This window comes from Octopus bimaculoides, chromosome 10 (assembly GCF_046866305.1).
Source record: "Octopus bimaculoides isolate indiv1 chromosome 10, ASM4686630v1, whole genome shotgun sequence".
Classification (NCBI taxonomy): domain Eukaryota; kingdom Metazoa; phylum Mollusca; class Cephalopoda; order Octopoda; family Octopodidae; genus Octopus; species Octopus bimaculoides.
In genome coordinates this window covers 44,174,365-44,199,735 of record NC_142937.1, presented here as the reverse complement: position 1 = coordinate 44,199,735, position 25,371 = coordinate 44,174,365, and the positions used below count along the sequence as shown (strand labels likewise).

General features: G+C 37.3%; 1 protein-coding gene across 2 annotated transcripts in view; it reads right to left on the bottom strand.

The window, feature by feature from the left end:
• Positions 1-1,501: 1,501 nt before the first annotated feature.
• LOC106867803 (uncharacterized) overlaps positions 1,502-25,371 on the bottom strand; it is a 51,875-nt gene continuing 28,005 nt past the window's right edge. Inside the window, exons 4-6 of one of the 2 annotated variants that reach the window (XR_016243403.1) lie at positions 16,979-17,026; positions 4,321-4,515; positions 1,502-1,855 (exon numbers count right to left, since the gene is read on the bottom strand). Coding sequence is in view for 1 of the 2 variants with exons in the window: in XM_089358567.1 (XP_089214693.1) it covers positions 1,760-1,855; positions 16,979-17,026 (144 nt within the window). In the remaining variant the exon portion in view is untranslated. The remainder of the gene's footprint in view (positions 1,856-4,320; positions 4,516-16,978; positions 17,027-25,371) is intronic. The other variant, XM_089358567.1, reaches the window with a different exon arrangement.

Sequence of the window (25,371 nt, the reverse complement as noted above, 5' to 3'; positions counted from 1 at the left end):
ACAGAATAAATTAACCCTGAAAAGCACTGTTGGCCTCAGAACCTAAAAAAAGTAACTAAATACTGCTAAGTATTTTGTCCAACCTTCTCACAATTCTGTCAATTCATTGCTCTTAAATCTGTCATGAACCCAAGGACAAATAAGGCTGGAGCTCAACCAGGTTTTCATGGCACATGAATGATTGAAATTACCAAACTCTCTACTGAATGGGATGCCAGTCCATCACAGGGTTAACTTGCAAGCTATTGCTGGAATCCATTTAAAACTGGCACTGGTATTCTGCTAGTTATAATGATGAGCGTTCCAGTTGATCCATTCAACAGAACAGCCTGCTTGTGAAATTAATGTGCAAGTGGTTGAGCACTCCACTGACACACATGCCCTTAATGTAGTTCTCAGGGAGACTGAACATGACACAGAATGTGACAAGGCTGGCCCTTAGGTACAACTCATTTTTGCCAGCTGAATGGACTGGAGCAACATGAAATAAAAGTATCTTGTTCAAGGATACAACACACCATCAAGAATCAAACTCTCAACTGTGAGCTTAATACTCTAACCACTAAGCCACACACCTGCACTGGAATCCATTTACAGCTGAGTAGACTGGAATGATGTGAAATGAAGTGTTTTGCTCAAGAATACAATGGACAATCTCGTCCAGGAATTGAACCCATGATTTTATGATTATGAATGCAACACCCCAAACACTAGTCCACATGCTTTCAATTTGTTACTATTACCTTAATATAATTTCTTATATTGGCCAGAAATTTGAGAGAGGAAACATCTGATTGTATTGGTCCTAATACTTGATGGGTACTATAGTTTCTTGACCCTGGAAAGATGAAAGCCAAGTTGCTTCAGTGGAATTTGAAACCAAAATGTTCAAGAGTAACACCATAAAGTATTTTTCCTCATTCAGTCACTCCATCTCTCTGAGTGAAATAATAAAATAACGTGTTGAGGTAAACCCTCACACTCACCCACTTCCACACAACACAATGAAGTAAATTCTAGTGTTTGTGTAGTGTACATGGATATGACATAAATCAACCTTATACTAAAAAAATTAATCTGTCTCTTGAGCTAAATTCCCACTGGAACACAATCTATTTTCCAATCGAGTTAAACTGGGACGAGAGGATGAAATGTCATACTTAAGAAACACGTGCAGTAGCTCCAGTGATACTATGTTAGAGAGACAGTGAAGTCAGATATCAAATTCATTTAACCATTTCAAGTCAATAAAGCAGCTCAATGTACTAGAAATAGTAGCTAAATCTCCCTCAAATAATGCCTTCAATAACATTGGATTGTGTTGATAAAGACACATTTTACTATCAATGAAAGGACATGTTAGATAATGTTGTCAAAGACACACTGTGCCTGAAAAAAAAACAAAAAAACAAGTGGTGTTAGTCATGGCTGGAATGCTTATGATGATAGGTCTGCTTGACCAAGGATAAATTGGGGCCAAACAACAATAAAAACAACTCAATTATTTCACAAAAATCAAATTTAAAGAAAAAAAATTGTAATGAGGAGAAAAAAAAAGAGATTTTCAACATATTCTCTTTCCTTGGTATTGAAATAATCCTCAATGTGTTGACCAGTGTTTAAAAGAGGGACCCAAAAAAATTTAACATTGGGTGGTGGTCACTTTTTCTTTTTTTTTCTTCTTTTTAATTTTATTACTCCATGTCATAAAAAAAAAAAAAAATCTTTATTTCCCCCCAAAAAATTCTTAGAAAATATTTTATTTAACATCAAATCGAGGTATAACTGGCAAGATTAGATTCCCAAATGAAGAGTCCTGAGGAATGAAATAACCTACTGAGTTCGCGTGAGCATGCTGAAATGAAAAAAAAAAATATTGGTAAATAATAAAATATTACATATTTAACAAAAGGAAGATATGTAGTCACACTGAGAGAAAGACTGATAGACAGACAGACAGACAGACATTTCATACATATATATATATATATATATATATATTTTATCATATGTATTTATTTTCTCTTAGTTAATAATTAACTCCGGACAAAATAAATTGGTTAATAGATACATATATTGGAAATAAAAGAATTCATTTAACATATGCGTATTACTCCATTTACTAAATTTATATATATACACAGTGTCCACAAAGTCTGGGTACATGGGGATTAACACATACTTTAAGAAATTATTATTTCCTATATTTAATTGTTTATGCTATTATTTTATTTACTCCATGTACCTAGACTTTGTGGACACCCTGTATATATATATATATATATATATACACACACACACAGAGGGTGTCCAGAATTAACTATTTTAATGAAATCTGGTAAATTTAAAAAAAACAAAAAAAACTGACAATTTTATGTTCATTAATTATGATATCAAACAAAAAGATTTAAATGTCTTCTTTAGCGTTGTGAAACACATTTTGAAGCATTTCAGGAGTTATCACCTGCACTGCTAACTGAAAGTGTTGTGTAAATTCAGTTAAACTGTTGCTCCATCCTGCGGGATGAAGATAGAGAAAACGATTGCAGCCAAATTGAGAAAAAGCTGCCAAGGACAGATAAGTGGGATCCAACAAGAATGAAAATAAAATTATGAAAAAAAAAAAAAAAAAAAATAAACAAAATTAAAAATTTATACACTTTCAGGGCCAATAAAAGAAAGAGTACCATAAATAAAAGTGAGTTTTTAAAAAAATTTCAGAATTCATTGAAATAGTTAATTCTGGTGTCATATATAAAATAAATAAAGATGAATAGATAGTCAATAGTTCAATAGCATGTTAATTCATTAGCACACTATATATATTACATATGAAGTGATATCACATAGTTTTCACTATTTTATACACTAAATCACTAGATAGATACTAAATCACTGGTAGACAAAATCAATCACATCAGAGACTATGAATTTGATAACCATGATCATTAAGAACCAAACCAAATAATGTGACATAATATGTATGTGTGTGTGTATAAATAATCAGCTGCAAGTTGTCTTTCTTGGCACCTGGTGCTGAAGAGAACGAGCAATTTCAAAATGCATCTATCAGTCCAACAGAGAGTACTGTGAGTTGACTATGGCATTTAAACACCTTTTTTGTTTTGAGTGAGAAAATTTTTTTTATGACAAACTGCAGTGAAAAGCCTTTATAGGTTCAAATACCTCTCAAGCATATTTGAACTAATCTTAAGTTTGAATACCTTCCTTCACTTCTTCACACACCTACATACACACAAAACACATATATTACTAAAGTGGTTTGAAATCAGAAGGCAAAGAGCCACAACAAATATGTAAAGGTATCCAGTCTAATTTTTGTACAATTCAGCCAATCTACCTCCCTGGATTGGTACTCTTTCTTTTATTGGCCCTGAAAGGATGAAAGGCAGGGTTGACCTTGGCAACATTTAAACTCAAGGGTGTAGAGAGTCAGAACAGATACTACTACAATGCACTCTACCCAATGTTCTAATGACTGCCAATTAAATTTTTTAAATATAGTGTATAGGCGCAGGAGTGGCTGTGTGGTAAGTAGCTTGCTTACCAACCACATGGTTCCGGGTTCATTCCCACTGCGTGGCACCTTGGGTAAGTGTCTTCTACTATAGCCTCAGGCCGACTAATGCCTTGTCAGTTATTTGGTAGATGGAAACTGAAAGAAGCCCGTCGTATATATATATATTTATATGTATGTGTGTGTCTGTGTTTGTCCCCGCAACATCGCTTGACAACCGATGTTGGTGTGTTTACGTCCCCGTAACTTAGCAGTTCGGCAAAAGAGACCGATAGAATAAGTACTAGGCATCCAAAGAATAAGTCCTGGGGTCGATTTGCTCGACTAAAAGCGGTGCTCCAGCATGGCCACAGTCAAATGACTGAAACAAGTAAAAGAGTATAGTTATTATCTCTGCTTCACTGAAGAGATCTAACAAGATTGAAGCATGTTCAGAATTGTTTGAAATGATTAAAATAATACTAGTCATTCAATAAGGCCAGTGCTGTAGTCAATGGTAAATATCAGTATGGCAAGGGAAGGAGAAAGGATAGGAAACAAGTTAAATAATAGTTTACTATATTTTTAACTTTAAAATATATATATATTTTTTTTATCTAAACTTTTCATTAAAGCATGTGATTAAGATTGAGAACCACTGCTATTTAATGTGGTGCTACTGTCTCTGTTCCTACTGTTATGATCAACAATAGGAAATTAAAAATAGACATGAGTAATACATACACACATATATATACAAACATTGGTGATAAGCAGAGAAAGATAAATGTTAATATCTCAACTTTAGTAAGGCAGTGGAGCTGGCAGAATTGTTAGCACGCCAAGTTGAATGCTTGGTGGTATTTTGTCTGTCTTCAGGTTCTGAGTTCAAATTCCACCATAATCAACTTTGCTTTTCATCCTTTTGGGGTCGATAAAAGAAGTACCAATTGAACACTGGAGTTGGTGTAATTGATTTAGCCCCTCCCCTGAAATTGCTGGCCATATGCCAAAATTTGAAACCAATATTTCAACTTCAGTGGATCATGAATGTAAATTATGTAGAAAATGCCAAAATATGTTTCCCTGCTACTACGCATAAGTTTGAACCTGTATATATAATTTTCTCTGTCTTTTAATTGTCGAGTTTTATCATTTGTACCATAGTTTAATGTGAACTATAAAATCTGACAAATAACAATGATTTCAAACTTAAGTACAAGGCCATAGTCTTCCTTCAATCTACAGGTGCATGCTTAGACCATTCACTTGGACCATTCTTGTCACATTCAACACAAGGGAATGAAAGATAAAGCTGACTTTGATAGGATTTGAACTCAGAATGTAAATTGCACAATGAAATACTCAAAGATATTTTGTACAACGAAATAATGATTCAGCCAATGGAAGAGCCCAGTAGTAGTAGTAGTAGTAGTAGCAATAATAATAATAGTAAGAGATAGCCCCGTGCTGAATAACATGGATGTGCTACACCGGGCTCCCCATTCAAGAACAAATCTAATCCCAAAACATTGATGGAATTAGATAAAGGAACCTGTGGAAGACTTGAAGGAAGCAGCCTTTTAATGAAAATAATAATGAAAAAAAAAAAAAAAAAAAAAAAAAAAATTACTGCCATACAAAGCACAGTTTCTCCTACACATGACGTCTCAGTGAAACATATGTGAAACACACATGCGAAATCAACACTGATAGCCTACCACATAGCTGAATTAAGAACTGTTTGGAAATGTATAAAATAATGCCTACTTTTGTCTCTAAGTATGAGATCATGGAAAACCACACTAACTTTGAACAGTGACAATGAATCTCTAAATGCTGGAGATGTAAGAATTTCATGTGGCATTTTCCAGGGTGATTCACTATCACCACTCCTCTTGTTTAGCCTTAATACTTCTCTTAAAATTGCTCAATGATGCACAGTATGGTTATAAAATATTTGATAAAAATATAAATCATCTCATTTACATGCAAAAGACCACTCAAGGGCTTATTAGTGATTGTTAAACAATTCAGTGATGACACCAGGATGCAATCTGGCCTTGATAAATGTGCAAAAGCTACCTTTATCAAAGTAAAATTGGCAGAAACATCTAACGTTAACCTTGACTAACAGAATGTCATAAAAGAGTTAGAACCAGCAGAGAGCTACAAATACCTAGGGGTAATTGAAGGGGACGGAATCAAGCATTCAGTGATGACGGAAAGGATCAGAAGAGAATGGTATTGCAGGATGAGGGCAATACTGAAGACAGAGCTGAATGCAAGACGCAGGATCGAAGAGATCAATGCTTTAGCCATACCAGTCGTGACTTAGTTTCAATATCATTAACTGGTCAATTACTGAAATATGTAATCTTGACAGAAAAATACGAAAACTGTTGACAATGCATAGAATGCACTACCCTAAGGCAGCTATAGAATGACTTTATCTGCCAAGAAAAGAGGGAGGCTATGAACTTTTACAACTGGCATTAACAATGAAGATTGCCACAACTGGCCTAGACACCTACCAGAAAAAATCTGAGGACTGGATGTTAAAACTTGTCTCAAAACATGAAAACAAGAAAGCATCATACTCAGTAACAAAACAGGTAAAGGAAGATCTAAGTGAATTCCAAATACAACAAATTCCAGATTTAGACACTAGAAACAAGCGCAGAAAAAGCTAAGCACATGAAAACCCGTGCTAAAACTGCTGCCTTAGATATTCTGACTGATAAATGGCAAGAAAACCCTCTTAATGGCAAATACCCAAAGAGAGCGAATAATGCCGATGTAGACAAAGCTCTTACCCATCAATGGCTAATGGCTTTGGCTTAAAATCTGAAACAGAAGGGTTTATCATAGCAGCCCAAGAGCAATGCCTACCGACAAGGAACTACAAGGCCAACATATTAAAGAATGGCAGCTTCCCAACATGTTGTGTATGTCAACAACAAAATGAAACCATTGATCATGTTGTCTCCATGTGCAGTCTTCTTGCACCTACAGAGTATCTCAACAGGTATGATAGAGCTTCACAATATACCACCTCCAGTGCTTGAAAATGATCACATCTCACTCCTCTGGAACTTCACCATTCAAAATGACAGAAAGATCGATGCAAATAGGCCAGACATCATATTGAAAGACTTCAGACAGAAATCATGCCTCCTCATTGATATGACTGTTCCAATCGATATAAACATATCTGTCAAGATCTACCAAAGACTGAGCAAATATAAAGAACTTGAAATAGAAATTAGCAAAATGTGGAACCTGAAGACTAAAACAATACCTGTTGTTATAGGTGCCCTGGGAATGATAGCAAAAGGGGCTGATTGCTACCTAGCTCAGATACCAGAAAATCCCAAAATGGCAGAAATTCAAAAGATAGTGCTCATGGGAACTGTCCATATCCTATGCACTTTCTATGTAATCTCAAATATTAAAACAAACACAATTTTCTTATGATTTCTTAAACATTCTCTAGAACAGCACTATGTACAAAACCAAATATATGGCACCTTAGACATAACACCAACATGAACTTCTAGCTTGTCTCTTGAGGTCTCTGGGTGAGACTTGGAGCCAAAATGTACAAATGCAAAGAATAAGTCAAAAATAAAATAATAATAATAATGTAGTTGTAGGTGCATTGGGAACAATTCCTAAAGATCTGAACAGATGGTTAGAGGAAATAGGCATAAAACCCAGTTTAGTACAGCTCCAGAAAACAGTGTTATTAGGGACAGCTAGTATACTTAGGAGGGTTCTTGGCATCTAAGGCTACTTTTTGTAGCCCAATGTCAGGATCTTTTCTTTTCCAAAAGTCTAGTCTGTTGAGTGTATATGAAAATAATAATTATTTTAAATTTTTGCCACAAGGACAGCATGGGGGAGGTGGGGATGAGCCAATTACACCGACCCCAGTGTTCAATAGGTACTTATTTTATCGACCCCAAGAGGATGAAAAGCAAAGTCGACTTTGGTGGAATTTGAATTCAGATTGAAGTGACAGGTGAAATACTGCTATGCATTTCATCCAGCGTGTTAACAATTCTGCCAGCTCGTTGCCTTAATATTGATAATTTACCATTAAGAGTTTTAAAAAAATGTTGGGGACAGTATAGAGCAATTCAGTAAGGTGTTACATAAAGAACGTTTTAAGAAGTAGGAAAATGGTGACAATATAAGTTCTAACGATGAATAATTTCCCAAAAGAGGGAGACTTCCTAGGGCTGCTTGTGGAAACTCCACAAAACAATGGTTTCCCTACCCACTAAAGTGAGTGTCCTCTTCACACAGTTTTCTTTTGATCTATAGGCACATGCTTAGAGTAGGCCCATTCACTTGGACCATTCTTGCTACATTCAACTACTTTTTAACAAAATTGAAATGATAATAATAATCCTTTCGACTAAAGGCCCAAGGCCTGAAATTTTGGGGGAGGGATATAGTCAATTACATTGACTCCAGTAATCAACTGGTACTTATTTTATTGACTCCAAAAGGATGAAAGGCAAAGCTGACCTTGTCAGAATTTGAACTGAGCATGTAAAGACAGACAAAATGTTGCTAAGCATTTTGTCCGGTGTGGCAACCACTTTGCCAGCTCACCACCTTATAAAATAATGATAATACTATAGGCACAAGGCCTGGAATTTTGGAGGAGGGGACTGGATTACGTTGACCCCAGTGCTCAACTGGTACTTATTTTATTGACCCTGAAAGGATGAAAGGAAAAGTCAAGCCTGGCAGAATCTGAACTCAGAATGTAAAGATGGATAAAATGCCACTAAGCATTCTGCCCAACATGCTAATGATTCTGCCAGCTCACTGCCTTATGAAATAATAATTCTTTCTACAATAGGCACAAGGCTTGAAATCTTTTGAGTCAATTACATCAACCCCAGCACTAAACTGGTACTTAAAATTACTGCTAAGCATTTTGTCCAGTGTGCTAACGATTCTGCCAGCTTGGTTTCACATTGTGGCACAAGGATAGCAATTATAGGGGAGAAGGAAGTTGATTACATCAGTGTTCAACTGGGGCTTATTTTGTTAACTTCAAAAAGATGAATGGTAAAATTGATCCCAGTGGAATTTGAACTTAGAACAAACAGAGCCAGGAGAAATGCTGCCAAGCAGTTTTGTCTGGCAAGGTAATAATTCTGTTATTTTGATAACCTCTTTTATTTGACACAAAGGTGTCAAATGAAGGGGACATTACAAGGACATCTTACAGCTTGTTTGTTTGTTTGTGTGTGTGTGTGTGTGTGTGTGTGTGTAAGTAATATACTTAGTAGACTAAATTATATAAAAATATGCAAATTACATAAGTTGTAAATTACAAGATGAAAAATCTGACACAAGGAAAAAAAAAATCTCCCCCATGTCGTTTATAGACATTTTCATCTTTCAGTGAAACTTTTCATAAAAGGAATCTTGAGTGACATGATGAAATTCTCTTCTCTTATTCTTGTCAGTGCTGCAACACAAAACTTATCTCATAAATTTAGTCAAAAGCTGCCTTGTAGTTGTATCATTCAGTAAGTGTTGAATGATTTTCAGGAGCAAATGGTAAAGAATGAATACTTTTATTTTTTAGGTAATAAGACTAACATTTTAAAGCTAAAGAAACAATATTGCTTTATAAAACAGAAGCAAGCAAGTGGTGGCTTATACAATTAAACTGTTGCAGTAATAGATATAATTCAGTAATGTTTTCTCACATCAAATATCAGGGCTTATAAGATGTAGTCATTCATTCATGTATATACTTCTTGTTTGGAAGGCTTCCTGTCTAAGAAAGCCCCTTCATAAGATTACATAAATATAATTATAAAATAATTTCAGTCAAAAATTTAGGCAGATGGATATTGAAGATTATTTTGTGTTTGGGCAGAACTAATTAGTTTTTATTTTTTGGGCAGAACTAATTAGTTTTTATTTTTTGTTATTTTAAATTTTGATGCTTATTTTAGAATAAACTTTAATTCAAGTACTGTATTTAATGGCATATAAGACATTTTCCCCACCAAAAACTGTTGCAAATAATCTCCCTGGATCCTATATATAAAGGCGAGCCTCCCATAAACTAATTTTGTTACATGCATTAATACACTAAATTTATTTCTTTCCCAGAATATGCACTGCTGAAATTGGGTGTGTCTCGTTTTTGCCAACTTGGGTGTATCTAGTTTTTGCCCATGTTTCTTTTATGCTTTCAATCAAATAAGTATATTTGCATAACATGCCACTTTGAAGCACAAATTTTGGTCTATTTATTTATGCTAATAGTTTTGCTTATGCTGTTTATTCTAGTTTACTTTATGCAGTGAAATTAAAAATGTGAGGAAAAAATGCTAATTCAAGCCATTTTATGGTAGGTGTTCAAAATGAAATACAAAGCAGAGAAAACTGGTCACGATAACCAACCAAGCATTTGGTCAGTATTGAGTTGCAAAAATGTTATAGTGGAGATGAGAGCCTTGAAGATATGGGAGGTTATAGACAATCTTATGTGATTGAAAACTACCAAGAAAGGGCCATTATTGAAACACCCAAAACAACTCAAGAGGTTACAGAAGAACTAAACAACTACCATTCAAGAGGTTGTTTGACATTTGTACCACATAGAAAAACCAAGAAATCTTAATGAGTATTGCACGAGCTGAGCAAAATGTTTTAGAAATCTTTACAATGTTTACCCTGCATTTTTCTGTGCAAAACAAAACAAAACAAAACATTTCATAATCACATTGTAACAGTTGATGAAAAATGGATTCTATATGATAACTGATTGCTTTCTGTGCAGTGAATGGACAGAAATGAAACACCAAACCACTTCCCTAAATTGAAGTTGGATCAAAAGGAAGTTGTAATCAGTATTTGGAGGTGAGCGAATAGAATCCTTCTCTACTATTTCTAGAATCTTAGTGAAATCATTACAGTAGATAAATACTGACAAGAAATTGACAAAATGTACCAAGAACTGCCTTGATTGCATCTAGTATTGGTCACTCTAAAAGGATAAATTCTTTTTCATGACAATGCACGTTTTGTAAATGATTTTGCAGAAACTAAAACTTTTTTTTCTAGCTGGCAAAAATGTGATGATTCTAATACGTATTATTTCAATGAATAAAATTCATTCTGAGTCAAGATAAATTACTTTAATACTTTTGATACCAATCCCACCAGAAACTGGCCCTGGTTCTATGATAGAAATTTCCTGTTTTAAAGGGATCTAAATTAAAGTCTTTCATCAAATTTTCATGTTAATTTATGTTTAAAATACTAACTTTAGCTATTTTATTATGTTGTGTGGATGCCCCCAGACAATAAGTAGGATAGTCCAATAATATAAATAGTGGACATGATAGCTAGTTGTAGAAGCATCGGTAGACTAGACGTCATATTGTTGGAAGTGAGAGTTCGGTAGTTGAGTAGAGGTATGTTATGGCGAAGGCATGTCATCCGAACGTGCGATATAACAGTGGCAACGAAGTTTTGAATAGGACTGAAATGGAAGAGTTACTGAAAGCAGTTGTCTAACAACAAGAGCAGCAACTACAGTTGTTAACAGAATTGTTACTGCAGCTGAGAAATATGACAGAATCATTTTCAGCGGACAGTGTTGCAAATTCCATCGAAGAATTTCACTATAAACCGGATGAAGGAACTACTTTTACTGCATATTACAGACGATACGAAGACATATTCCGAGAGGAATGCAAGGGATGGTCTAGTGAAAGGAAGGTAAGACATCTTTTGCAAATGCTTGCTACTCTGGAACATGAAAGTCTTGTAACTTTATTTTGCTGAGAAAGCCCGCGGAATTGTGTTTTGATGAAACGATAAATATTTTGGCTAATATTTTTAGTGAGAAAAATTTGCAGTTTAACATTCAATGGGAATGTTTAAATTTAAAGAAAAACAAGTCCGATGATTTTGTAACATATGCCGGTATGGTTAATAAAGCTTGCGAAAGGTTTAAGCTGGAAAAATTAACACCAGATATGTTCAAGTGCCTAATATTCATTAAAGGGCTGGTGGCAATGGAAGACGTGGAAATTAGAAAAAGAATATTATCAAAGCTGAATCAAGATGTGAAACTAACCTTGCGGAAAGTGGCTGAGGAATGCCAACAAATAATAAACCTTTGAGATGATACAAGAAAAATAGATGACAAAGTTTTTGCAGGTATATAGAATAACACTGAATCCAAATGCAGAGTCAGGTAGGTCACCTGCAGATTTGATGTTTTCCGGAAAAATTCGTTCTATTTTTGATAAATTGTTGCCAAGTAGGAAACAGAAAATAGAAAATTCAGGAAGAACAAAATTTTTTAATACAGGTGATGAAGTGTATTTTAAAATATATAGAAACGGAAAACAGGACTGGGAACAAGGAAGTATAGGAAAGGGCATTTGGCCCCTTATGCACAGTTCTTTCCTTAGAGGCACTCATCAGTGATGGTAAGGTATGCTGGTGTTTACATCTTTGAAGTATTTGAGAGATATTAACTTCTACATATGAATTTATCAAACAAATATCATAATGAAAGAGTTACTAAATGGATGCTAGAAGTGCTAGAAATAGCAACCTAATCTTCACATCTTATTCTGTCTTAAAAAAGAGATAAGGAAACATTGTGTAATGCATTTGGCAACCTAGTTGTAATATTTTACTTTCTTAACGACACTAATATTCTCAGGTTTTGGGGGTTTGTATTTTATCATTGGCAGAGGCAATTCTACATGGTCAAGGATGATTGTTTATCAAATTTAACTTTTATGGATTCGCATATCAAGATGCAGTCCAATAAGGGAGTCACTAGTCCAATTGTAGGCCGGGTATTTGTTATTCTGCATGAAAAGCACTGTATTGGACAACAGCTGTCCTTGTGCCATTCCTAAACTAGGAGCTCTTAAATGCCACAATCTTGTTTTTGTTGCTACAAGGTAATTATTATTAGAGGACCTTTGAAAAGAATCTAAGGGATTCCTGGAGCACAGTTTTGTTTAGCATGGAGAAACTTTTGCACATTTGTTTCCTAACAATTTTGACCTTCGTTCAATGGCAAAGAATTGAAAACAATTGATGGTAGCAAATCCATTGAAGGAATGTGACAACCCCACCAACTATTCTGCCGGGTTTCAAATTTTACTATAATTTCTTGGAATGGGAAATGAAAGTTTGGCAGCACTTGCCTGAGGTGTCCCTTTTATCTATGAGTTGATAGAGAATAGTGTTCTGTACCTTACCCGTACCATTCGTATTTAAGATTCCTGCTAATACCACATATACATCATTGTAAATAATTTTGTCCTTGTAACTGCATAGACATTGATTTTTCTTCTTTTGTTCATGTTAGTGCCATGGTTACAATGGCTTTACATATATTTACAATCAGTACACAACTGAAGCAATTGGTTTCTATTATGGTTGGCTGATTTTCTGACAACCACTCACTCATAAAATAGAAGTGGAGCAGGCTGAGACAAGCTGAGTTATGTGCCTTGCTACAAATACATACTTGTAATAATAGTTGCAGAAATTATGGTAGTGGTAGTAATAGTAGTTGTAGCGGTGGTAGAAGTAGTAATAAAGATTGCCATTGTAGTAGTAGCAGGCACAGCAGCACTAGTAGCATACTCATATCTAAATCAATAAACTTGCACTTATTTTACATTCAAATTTGTATTAATTTTTTGTGAACAATAGTGACCTTGGTAGTGGGTTTCCAACAGGTAGAATTATCAGGTGAGAAGGGAGTGCTTGTGTAATTTAGGAGGAACAAATACCACAAGAGACATTTGTTTAAAAGTAACAATTTATTGCCGATGTTTACTATTTCTCTGATATACTTCAACACAAAATACATACATGCACATAAATATATACATTCTTCCTTCTATTACCTTGTTTGAGTTACTGGATTGCAGCCATGCTGGAGCATTGCCTTGAAGATATATATATATATATATATATATATATATTAAAACAAAAAGTTAAACCCTGGTCATAGACTTACCTTGTGGACAGCTCGTCAGACTCAATACGAAACCTTTGGTAACTCTATGACCCGAATTTAACTTTTGTTTTATGACTGCTCTAGTCATTAGAGTATGCTTCTTTTTCTTCTATGAGTTTTTCCCCACAAATACTACGTACGTTTCCGCTATGCACCACCCCTTGCTGAAGACTCGATCGAGGAAATGGAAAACGATGGTGTAGAGAGAGCAATTGCCTTTACTCAGTACCCACAATACACCTGCTCCACAACAGGAAGCAGCCTCAATGGCATATACAAGTATTATGCACAACGTGATGCTCCTACGAACATGGTCTGGAGTGTTATTGACCGCTGGCCTACACACCCAGGACTGGTCGAGGTATGACTGCTCTGCTATATAACCATGTGTGTGTGAGTATATATATGTGCATGCATGTATGTATATATATATATAGATATGTGTTTGTGTCATTGGAAGTATGCTTATATAAATGTGTGTGTGTGTATGTATATAGATATAAAAAGATAAATGTATGGATATATATTTGTAGACATATGTATATATGTATATATATACAGTATCTCACTGAAGTATGTACACCCTTAAACAATTTCAGTAAAATTGCCATTACTCTAACAATATCAAAGGCAATCAAACTAAATTTATACTGTCGACGACTGGCACCCATGCCAACGTTGTCTCATTCATTGGACACGAAACTCAGCTTGCGAAGACTTATTGGGGTAAGGGAAAGCGAAATCGGGATGGCACCTGTGCCCAGCGTCACCTTTCTGGCACTTGGGCCAGTGGCACATGTAAAGACATTCGAGCGAGATCGTGCCAGTGCCCCTGGACTGGCTCTTGTGCGGGTGGCACATAAAATACACCATTTTGAGCGTGGCCGTTGCCAGTACCACCTGACTGGCCTTCGTGCGGGTGGCACGTAAAATCACCCACTACACTCTCTGAGTGGTTGGCGTTAGGAAGGGCATCCAGCTGTAGAAACTCTGCCAAATCAGATTGGAGCCTGGTGCAGCCATCTGGTTTCACCAGTCCTCAGTCAAATCGTCCAACCCATGCTAGCATGGAAAGCGGACGTTAAACGATGATGATGATGATGATGATATATATATATATGCATACACACATGTATATATCATCATTATTAATTAACAGGAGCTGGCCAACTGAAGGGCTACCTGGGCCCCATGTTTGTTTTGGCATGGTTTCTATGGCTGGATGCTTTTCCTATCACTAATAAAAAAAACACACACACACATATATATATACACATACACATGATGGGCTTCAGCTTCCATTGACCAAATTTGTTTACAAGTCAAAAGTTAGCCCAGGGATATAATAGAAAACATTTGTCCAGGACTGAACTCAAAATTATGTGGTTGTGAGCTTCTTAACCAAACAGCTATGCTTGCACACACACACACACATAGGATGGGCTTTTGAAAATAGGTGAATTAACTGAGTAGCATATTTCATCAGACATGAGGTTGAAAAGTCAAAAAGAGCTCATTTGTTTGATTGTGTGTCTTGCATCCCTCTACCTTTCTCAACTCATGCATCATAGATCATCTGCTACCCCTTAACCACCTTTTACAGTTGTCTACCTCACCTCCTTTCTCCTATTTCCCTATCTCTTGCAAACCTTCAGCCACCCAAAGTCCGCATTCCTTTGCTCCCACACTTATACTCACCTAATCACAACTATTTTTTTCACAGCTTTGTAGCTTCTCTGCAAGAACCTGCTCACTTCCACCTTCTTTTATACTTTAATCCCTCATTTTCTATCAAAGCTGACCCTTACTCCTATAGGCTTGTTGTCTTGCAAGCTGCATGGCGATCTTACTAGTGCCAGTGATGCACAAGAAAGAAGAAGAAATGCTGTAAAGTGGTTGGTATTAGGAAGGGTAAACAGCTACAGAAACACTGCCAAAATAGACACTGGAGTATGACAGTCCTTGAACCCAGATTCTGTGAAACCTTCCACCCCAAGCTAGCATGGAACATGGACATTAAATAATGATAGTGATTATAGATAGATCTACACTAGACAAAAGTTTTGTCATAGCAAAGATAAAATTAATATTAAATTCAAATTATGACAAACGTAAACAAACAAAAGAAGTTTGCTTTTAGAAGTGTTGCGATGTCTTAGAAAGTTAAAGAAGTGATTTTAAATTCTCAATCGCAGGATAATGCTAATAATATAGCCTGAACAGGATAAACTACCCCTATTTTGTAGAAAAAAGTGTAGGCGGTTAGCTATGAGACTCAAACTCACACCTCCATGATTACGCGTTGCAGTGCTCTGACCGATTGTTTACTTTTTGTTTTAAGGTCATCAATACAGCATTTGTGGAAAGAAGCACAATGGAAGTATCTAACACTTCAGGTCAGTTGAATGAAATAGAATTACTACAATAGGTCTTGGCATTGTATTGACTTTACCAACAAAATTCATCTACCTTTAAGACTGTCACTTCGAGTAGGGCCATTTAGGAAGTTTGGAAGAGGCTGTCAGATGAACCAAAATGTGAAATGCTAAGGAACCGAACTATTATTTTTATTGATGGCTATGTTAAGGCATATCCAAGTATTAGAGAGAAAGAACTTATGAGTGAAATACAAAATGAATTGAAAGATTCAAGACTGCAGTGGAAAATATGGAGGAAGAGGGATATCAAAGTAAAAGAACATTTCAAAATATTGCTACATGGAGGGCAAAAAGAGGTGAAGTATTTACATGCATTAAATAAATCCTGCATTGAATGAAGGAGTTGAAAAAAAAAAAATTATAGACAGAAAATAAGACAAGAGTAATAACACTTGATGTTTTTATTATGATCTTTAAAATGGCCTCAGTTTCTGCTAGGGTCATTTATAAGTCTCGTACTTTTGGGCTGATATAATTAATCTCTCCCATCATTTGTCGTTTTTGTGCAGGTGTTAAAGACCATTATTAAAGTAAACTACTGAACAAATATATGCATCACAATGTATATTTATGCTCTGAATTCAAATCCTACTTGGTGGACTTTGCTTTTCATTCCCTCTTTCACTTTATTTTTTGAGAGTATCATGAACTAGCATTAATAATTTGTGGCCTTGAGGCTAACCTGAAAATCGTTTTATAAAACTGTTCTAATTTATTTTATATACAGGAATTTTGTGTTGGTGTTGGGTATTGCTTACTTATATAACCACATTTGCATTTTCCCAAAGAATGCTTACGACAGATTATCCACTAACTTTGCACCTTCAAAGACGTAGAATAATGCATTCCTTATTTGACAAATAGGTGAAGGTAAGTGATAGGAAAGACTTCTGGTTGCTAAACAATGTCTCAATAATATAATCATTCTAACCAATGCTAGCATGAGAAAAATAAGATATAAAAACAAATGAAATTTACCTGTAGTGCAGCCCTCTGAGCTGGAGTCATTGGAGCAGCATCATAGCTCTGTTGTAGGAGGAGAAAACAAAGAACAAAGTTAAATGTATGGTTTAAATTTTAATTTAGTTGAAACAATATTAGGTCATTTCATGTGAATTATAAGTTAATATATGCAGTGGGTGGTTATGTGGTAAGAAGTTAGCTTCCCAGCCACATGGTCTTTGGTTCAGTTCTCATTGCATAGCACCTTGCGCAGGTGTCTTCTACTGTAACCCCAGGTAAACCAAAGTCTTGTGAGTAAATTTGGTAAGCAGAACCTCAAAGAATTCCACTGTTCTTTCCTACTTGGCATACATTATAAATTAGCTTTACCTAAACTTTTGTTCTTTAGTTCCCAATGAACCATAGGTGAAACAGAATATATATTGTCAGACTAATGGTTATGGATTAAATATTTTTATATATGTGAGTGTGTGTATGTTTGTATCTTCTTGTCTTAGCTGCCAATGAGTGTTCCTGCTGTACAAACAGTGTCATTCATTTCCAATATCTTGCAAGAGCATGTCTGGCCACAAAGAAATATTACCTTGTCTGGAAATAGGTGAGAGTTGGCAACAGGAAGGGTATCTGGTAGTAGAAAATTTGCCTCCAATAAATTTTGTCTAACCCATGCAAGTATGGAAAAAGATGTTAAATCATAATTATATACATGTGTATATATATATATATACATGTGTGTATATATATATATATATATATATATATATATATATATATATATATATATATATATAAATAAATATAAAAGGGGTTTGTATGATAGTGTATAGAGGAATATATTATTCAAAGGAATTCCAAATCTGTCTGTTTTTTATGTTTTATTTATATTCTTATAATATTAATGTAGGATATAGAATATATAATATATTCAGTAAAATGAAATGAAGTATTGATTGTCTTATTGAATGAATGAAATATTAAGTATTGAAAATTAAGGGACTAATATACTTTCTTGCATTTTAGCAGTCTTCAAGGTCCCACGCTGTGACAGGAGTGTTGACAACTGTAGTTGCCTGGCTGTCTTGTCTCCTTTATATACATTCCTGTGGACAGCAGTGGTAGTTGTTGGTTGTGTGTGTGTGTGTGTGTGTGTGTGTGTGTGTGTGTGTGTGTGTATACACACACATGTATATACATGCTTGGTAAAGTACCACATAAAAGCATCTGTGAAACACTGTAAAAACACCAAGCAAAAGACTCATGCAGTGCCATGTAAAAGTACTCTGCACACTCAGTAAAATGGTTGGTGTTATGACAGACATCCAGCCGTAGAAACCATAACAAATCAGATAAGAGTCTGGTGCAGCTCTCCATCTTGCCAGCTCTGGTCAAACTGTCCAACCCATGTCAACATGGGAAACAGACGTTAAATGATGATGATGATCCCTCCTGCCTGCCTGCGTGCCTACCTACCAGAGTAAGCACATAAATGTGAAACAAAATGGAAAAAAATAGTACTCGAGGTAGAGTAATATGCTTTATTAATAAAGCTGCAAAGACATCACACAAACTGTTACTCAGAGTTTCACGTTCCCGTTCACCGGACAGTTTTCTTTGAGTTTTTGTAATGTCTTTGCAGCTTTAATAATAAAGAATAAAAAGTTTAGAATGGTATAACAATGCACTATAGAACAAAAAATAGACTATATACCTGTTGTAGCTTGGTTATCTATAGTCCGATGATATTTCAGAATTATAATTCCTTCTTCAGATCTTATTTGCTGGAGTCTCTGCTGCTATAGCAGATAACCAAGTTACAACAGGTATATAGTCCATTTTTTGTTCTTTAGTGCATTGTTATACCATTCTAAACTTTTTATTCTTTACAAACAATACACAATGCTTCAAACGAACTACAATACTCTCTTTATTAATAAAGTAGATAAATATAAAAATGCTCTCCATTACCCATTCTTTTACTACTCCCTTGCTTCTATCACTATTTATTAATGTTTATTAAGGAATCTGTTGAAGGAACTTAATAAGGTCACTACTTAATTATGTTATTCATAATTCTGTGATTCTAATTCACAGAGAAAAATGAAATTTGAGCCTTAAAAGTCTTAAGAAAATAGTATGTTTTTCGTGTGAATACTGAACATAAGAAAAGACTTTTAGGGACATATGTCATTGACTGTGAGAGTGTATATGCATGTTTTAGTGTGTGACTGAGTGTATGGATAAATGGATATGTTTTACAATTTCACTAGCAATAATGTTGATCTGACTGTTTTCATAGCCTTATATATGCACATACATTTAAATAAATACATACATAGATAATGTATGGTGTGTGTGTGCCTAAGAAATATGTTTTAGGACAAGCGGAAATGAACATCACAAGACAAAGTGTGTGAAAAAAGAGAGGAGAGGGAGCAGGCAAAGTGGGAACAAATAGACATGTGCAGAAATATGAATATGTAAAAATATAGAGACGCACCAATATATGATCTAAACACAAATATATAAAGATATACATGCATACACAAACATACAGATATACATGTATACACACATGTATATTAATTTTAAGGTAATGAAAATTTCCCTTTTGAAAATTAGAAACCATTTCTTCATTTTGCATAAGAATTAAGAAATTGCTTGTATGCCATATTTCCTGATATTACCCATATATAGAGTGTGTTGTATGTATAGCCAACTAGAGATGATGTTTCCTGGGGCTAAATAACAGTAACATTTATCCTAACCAGGACTGACATATTATGTTGGCAAATAATCTTCACTTTAGAGTACTGTTACTGAATGTCTCCATTGAGAAATTTAGAAGAAATATATATATGTACACACACACACACATCATCATTATTGTTTAACGTCCACTTTCCATGCTGGCATGGGTTGGACGGTTTGACTGAGGACTGGTGAGCCAGAAAGCTGCACCAGGCTCCAATCTGATCTGGCAAAGTTTCTACAGCTGGATGCCCTTCCCAACACCAACTACACAAGGGCCAGTCAGGCGGTTCTGGCTATGACCATGCTCAAAAGGTGTTTTTCACGTGCTACCTGCATGGGAACCAGTCTGGCGGCACTGGCAATGACCATGCTCGAATGTTGTTTCCTCACATGCCACCGGCGCATGTGCCAGTTAGGCGACGCTGGCAACAATCACGCTCGAATGGTGGTGTTTACATGCCACTGGCACGGGAGCCAATCAGCGGCCCTGGCAACGATCATGCTCAGATGGTGCTTTTAACGTTCCCTTGGTACAAGTACCAATCAGGCAGTAGTCATCGGCCATGTCAGCGATTTTGATTTCACTTGCCTCAACAGGTCTTCGCAAGCAAAGTTCATTGTCCAATGAATGAGGGGTACTCATAAGTGGGCTGGTTACACCCACTGGCATAGGCCACGGGTTATGGTCTCACTTGGCTTGTTGGGTCTTATACATATATAAATTGTGAAGGCAAGTGACTTAGTGGTTAGGGTATTCAACTCACAATCATAAGGTCGGGAGTTCAATTCCTGGCAACACATTGTGTCCTTGAGCAAGGACTTTATTTTCATGTTGCTCCAGTTCACTTAGCTGGCAAAAATGAATACCTATATCTCAAAGGGTCCTCAAATAGCAGCAGTATCCTTAACACCCATTACTAGAAGGACCCTATCCTCTCTATGGGAAAAAATAACGGAGCACCTCATCAAAATTTTTAAAAAGTTGGCATATTATTATTATTGTTATTGTTATTATTATATCAACAACTCCTCAAGAAATAATTCCCACATAGACCCCTCCACCAACAAATTTTAACATATAAACAGCTTTCCAAACGCAACGAATAACGTTCATACCAGGCATCATGTATGTATGGGAGTATTTATATATACATATATGCATGTATGTATATGTGAGGGGATAGATATGTGTCTGTCCCCCTCACATATGGTGACAGTAACTGTTAACTATTTTGGTATGCATGTGCAGCAATCTGTGTATGTGCATCTGAGCACACATATATGTACTCATGTAGTTATGTTTTGTAACCGTGTATATCTGCATATGGTAATGTATACATGCATAGGCATGTATATTCGAGTTTTTCTGACTATTTATATGGGCTTATATACTTTTTGTAGGTTTTTTTATGTGCCTTATATTTTTATTTTATTCTTATTTTATATTTGTATTAAAATTTGACAAAATTCATGTATTGAATTTTGAAAATCTCTGAAGAAGCCTAGCGAATCATGCATGTACCCCCATTACATCATTTTCATCTAATTACTCCAGCGTACAGGAGCTATAGAGATAGAATGGGGCATACCAACGTTAGGCTGAAACAGCTGTAAGATTTTGTCCCTTCTCCAATTGCTAAATGTCCCTTAAATTTGAAATCTTAATTGTTGATATGACATGGTATGTCATAAGTGCCTGTACGTTGTTTTCTGTCAATTTAGTTACAAAATAAACAAATTAATCAACGGAATACAGTGTCTGCAAGTTGATGAGTACCTCATACCCCCCTCCATTTTTTTTTTTATTGCTATATAAATTTAGGGTAAAAAAAACCCCTTTTACCTGCACCCACTTATTGCACTTGGTATAACACTAGTGTAACAATAATTGGGTACCCTCCCAGCAGTATATTGGATAGATATTATCCCTTAGTGGGTTGGATCCTCAACCCCTAACTCTCTTAGATTATATATATATATATATATATCATCATCATCATCGTTTAACGTCCGCTTTCCATGCTAGCATGGGTTGGACAATTTGACTGAGGACTGGTGAAACCGGATGGCAACACCAGGCTCCAATCTAATTTGGCAGAGTTTCTACAGCTGGATGCCCTTCCTAACGCCAACCACTCAGAGAGTGTAGTGGGTGCTTTTACGTGTCACCCGCACGAAGGCCAGTCAGGCGGTACTGGCAACGGCCACGCTCAAAATGGTGCATCTTATGTGCCACCCGCACAAGAGCCAGTCATGGGGTACTGGCAACGATCTCACTTGGCTTGCCGGGTCTTCTCACGCACAGCACATTTCCAAAGGTCTCGGTCAGTAGTCATCGCCTCGGTGAGGCCCAATGTACGAAGGTCTTGCCTCACCACCTCAGCCCAGGTCTTCCTGGGCCTACCTCTTCCACGGGTTCCCTCAACTGTTAGGGTGTGGCACTTTTTCACGCAGCTATCCTCATCCATTCTCACCACATGTCCATACCAGCGCAATTGTCTCTCTTGCACACCACAACTGATGCTTCTAATGTTCAGCTTTTCTCTCAAGATACTTACACTCTGACGGGTATTCACATTGACATTACACATCCAACGGAGCATACTGGCTTCATTCCTTGCGAGCTTACGCATGTCCTCAGCAGTTACAGCCCATGTTTCACTGCCATGTAGCATGGCTGTTCGTACACATGCGTCATACAGTCTGCCTTTTACTCTGAGTGAGAGTCCCTTTGTCGCCAGCAGAGGTAAGGGCTCTCTAAACTTTGCCGAGGCTATTCTTATTCTAGCAGCTACACTTTCAGTGCACCCACCCCCACTACTAACTTGGTCACCCAGATAGCGGAGGCTATCGACTACCTCTAGTTTTTCTCCCTGGAATGAGATAGAAGTTGTTTCCTGTTTGTTTACAGTGTTTATTGCACATGAACATCTGCCATATACAAAAACTAACTTCCTAGTTAACCTGCCTTTGATATTGCTGCACCTCTTATGTGTCCATAGCTTGCACCGGGTACATCTTATAGAGTTACTACCTACTCCTTTTCTACATACTGAGCAGGGCCATCTACCTGAAGGGGTTTGTGTTTTATCTACCTTCCTACTTATTAGGATTTTGGTTTTAGCTAGGTTGACTCTAAGGCCCTTCAATTCTAGCCCTTGCTTCCACACCTGAAACTTCTCTAGTTCTGATAGTGACTCCGCAATTAGGGCAAGGTCATCAGCATAGAGGAACTCCCAGGGGCAACCTGTCTTGAATTCCTCTGTGATCGCCTGGAGGACTATGATAAATAGGAGGGGGCTGAGGACGGAACCTTGGTGGACCCCTACCTCTACCTGGAATTCATTACTGTACTCATTTCCAACCCTCACCTTACTGGCAGCATCTCTGTACATGGCTCGCACAGCTCTCATTAACCATTCTTCTATCCCAAGTTTCCTCATTGACCACCATATAAGGGATCGGGGAACCCTGTCAAAGGCTTTCTCCATGTCAACGAAAGCCAGGTACAGAGGTTTATCCTTGGCTAGGTATTTCTCCTGCAGCTGTCTTACTAGAAATATGGCATCAGTAGTGCTTTTACCTGGCACGAACCCAAACTGCATCTCATCTAAATTGATTCACTCCCTAATTAGTTGGGCTATGACCCTCTCTGTAACTTTCATAACCTGATCTAACAGCTTGATGCCTCTGTAATTATTTGTATCTAAAGCGTCCCCCTTACCTTTGTAGCAGTTGACTATGATGCTGCTACACCAGTCATAGGGTATGACTCCTTCGTGTATCACCTGGTTCGTAATACGGGTGACTAGGCTATAGCCAACACTGCCAGATATTTTGAGCATCTCTGCAGTGATTCCTGATGGGCCGGGGGCTTTCCCGGTCTTCATACTCTTAATTGCTTTATCTACCCTGGTACTATCAACTCGGATAGCTGGTCCCTCTATTGGGTCGACATAAGGCAGGCTCTCTTTCTCCCATTCATTCTCTTTATTAAGCAATCTATCGTAGTGGCATCTCCAGACCTCTTTCTTTGCATCCTCATTTAATGCAAGCGTACCATCATCCATGCGAACACATTTCTCTCCTACAACATCACTATTCTCTCTCCTACACTGTCTTGCAACACGAAATACCTCGAGTCTTTGGTCCTCACGGCGCAGAACATTGGCAAATCTTTCCTTATCTGCTTCCCCTCTGGCTAAATAAACCTGTCGCCTAGCCTCCCTTCTGGCACATTGGTACAATTCCCTGCTACCACCGTTCTTCCAGTCCTTCCAAGCTTGTTTCTTTTGTCTAATAGCCCTGTCTACCTCCTTGTTCCACCACCACGTTACTCTGGGTCGGGAGGGGACCTTACACCACCCACAAATCTGGTCGGTGGCTTTCAACAGGTTGTCCCGCAGAAATCTCCAATTGTCTTCCACGTTGTATGATGCTATATCCCCTTCTATTTCGTTAAATGCTTCAAGTAACTTGTCTCTAAGTCTCTGTCCGTTTGCAGGGTCTTTAAGCTTCCACACCCTTCTTCTCCAAGCCTGTCTAATTCTGGGCACCCATTTTGCCTTAATCCCAAAGTCGCTAACTACTAATCTATGTTGTGGGGTACATTCTTCGCCAGGGTAGGTTTTGGCATTTATAAGCCGCCCTCTTTCCCTATTTCTGGCGAGGATGTAGTCGATTTGGCTAGAGTGTCTGCCGGAGCGGTAGGTGACTAGGTGACTGGCAGGTTTCCTGAAGTTGGTATTGCAGACCATAAGATTGGTTGCATCACAGAACTCCAGCAGTCTGGTTCCCTCCTCGTTGCGGGAACCGAAGCCATAGCCTCCATGTATGCCATGGAAGCCCCCAGCACGACGTCCGACATGACCGTTGAAGTCTCCAGCCACAAAGAGAAGGTCCCTGTCACTCGTCGACGAGGTAGTTTGCAAGAGGGTGTCATAGAATTGGTCTTTCAGACCATCTGGTAGCCCAGGTTGAGGTGCATAGGCTGAGATGACAGTAGCTAATCTATGATGAAGCACTAGTCTGATCTTAAGTACTCTGTCACTTACTCTAACGACCTCGATTACCTTATCCACCCATTTCTCCGCTAGAAGTATTCCTACGCCCCCGACCCCGTCAGTGTTCCCTGCCCAGAAAATCTTGTACCTGTGTTCTTTGCCTGTGAGGAACCTTGCAGAACCTCCTCTCCATCTTACTTCCTGGATGCAGCACATATCTACGCGTCTCCGTTCAAGCATCTCAACAATTTCACCAGATCTACCTTTCAGCGTACCGACGTTGAGAGTGCCAATCCTAACAGTATGGGTGTTGGGGGTGTGGGCCTGTAGCCTGGGAAGGGGAAAAGCAGTGTCGTGTACCTGAAAAGAAAACTTGCAATTGGAAGAATTCATAAGCAAAACAGTACCTACAACCTGCAAACATTTCTCAACCTTAATGCGCTACCCAAAGGTAGGGGAGAGGATGGCCAAGGCCACTAGATGGGTTCCGGGAGACAGCCGAGGTTGACAGGATGACAGAGGAATGAACTTCCGGTGGAGGGGGCGGGATGACAGAGGAATGAACTTCCGGTGGAGGGGGTGGGATGACAGAGAAATGAACTTCCGGTGGAGGGGGTGGGATGGCAGAGGAATGAACTTCCGGTGGAGGGGGTG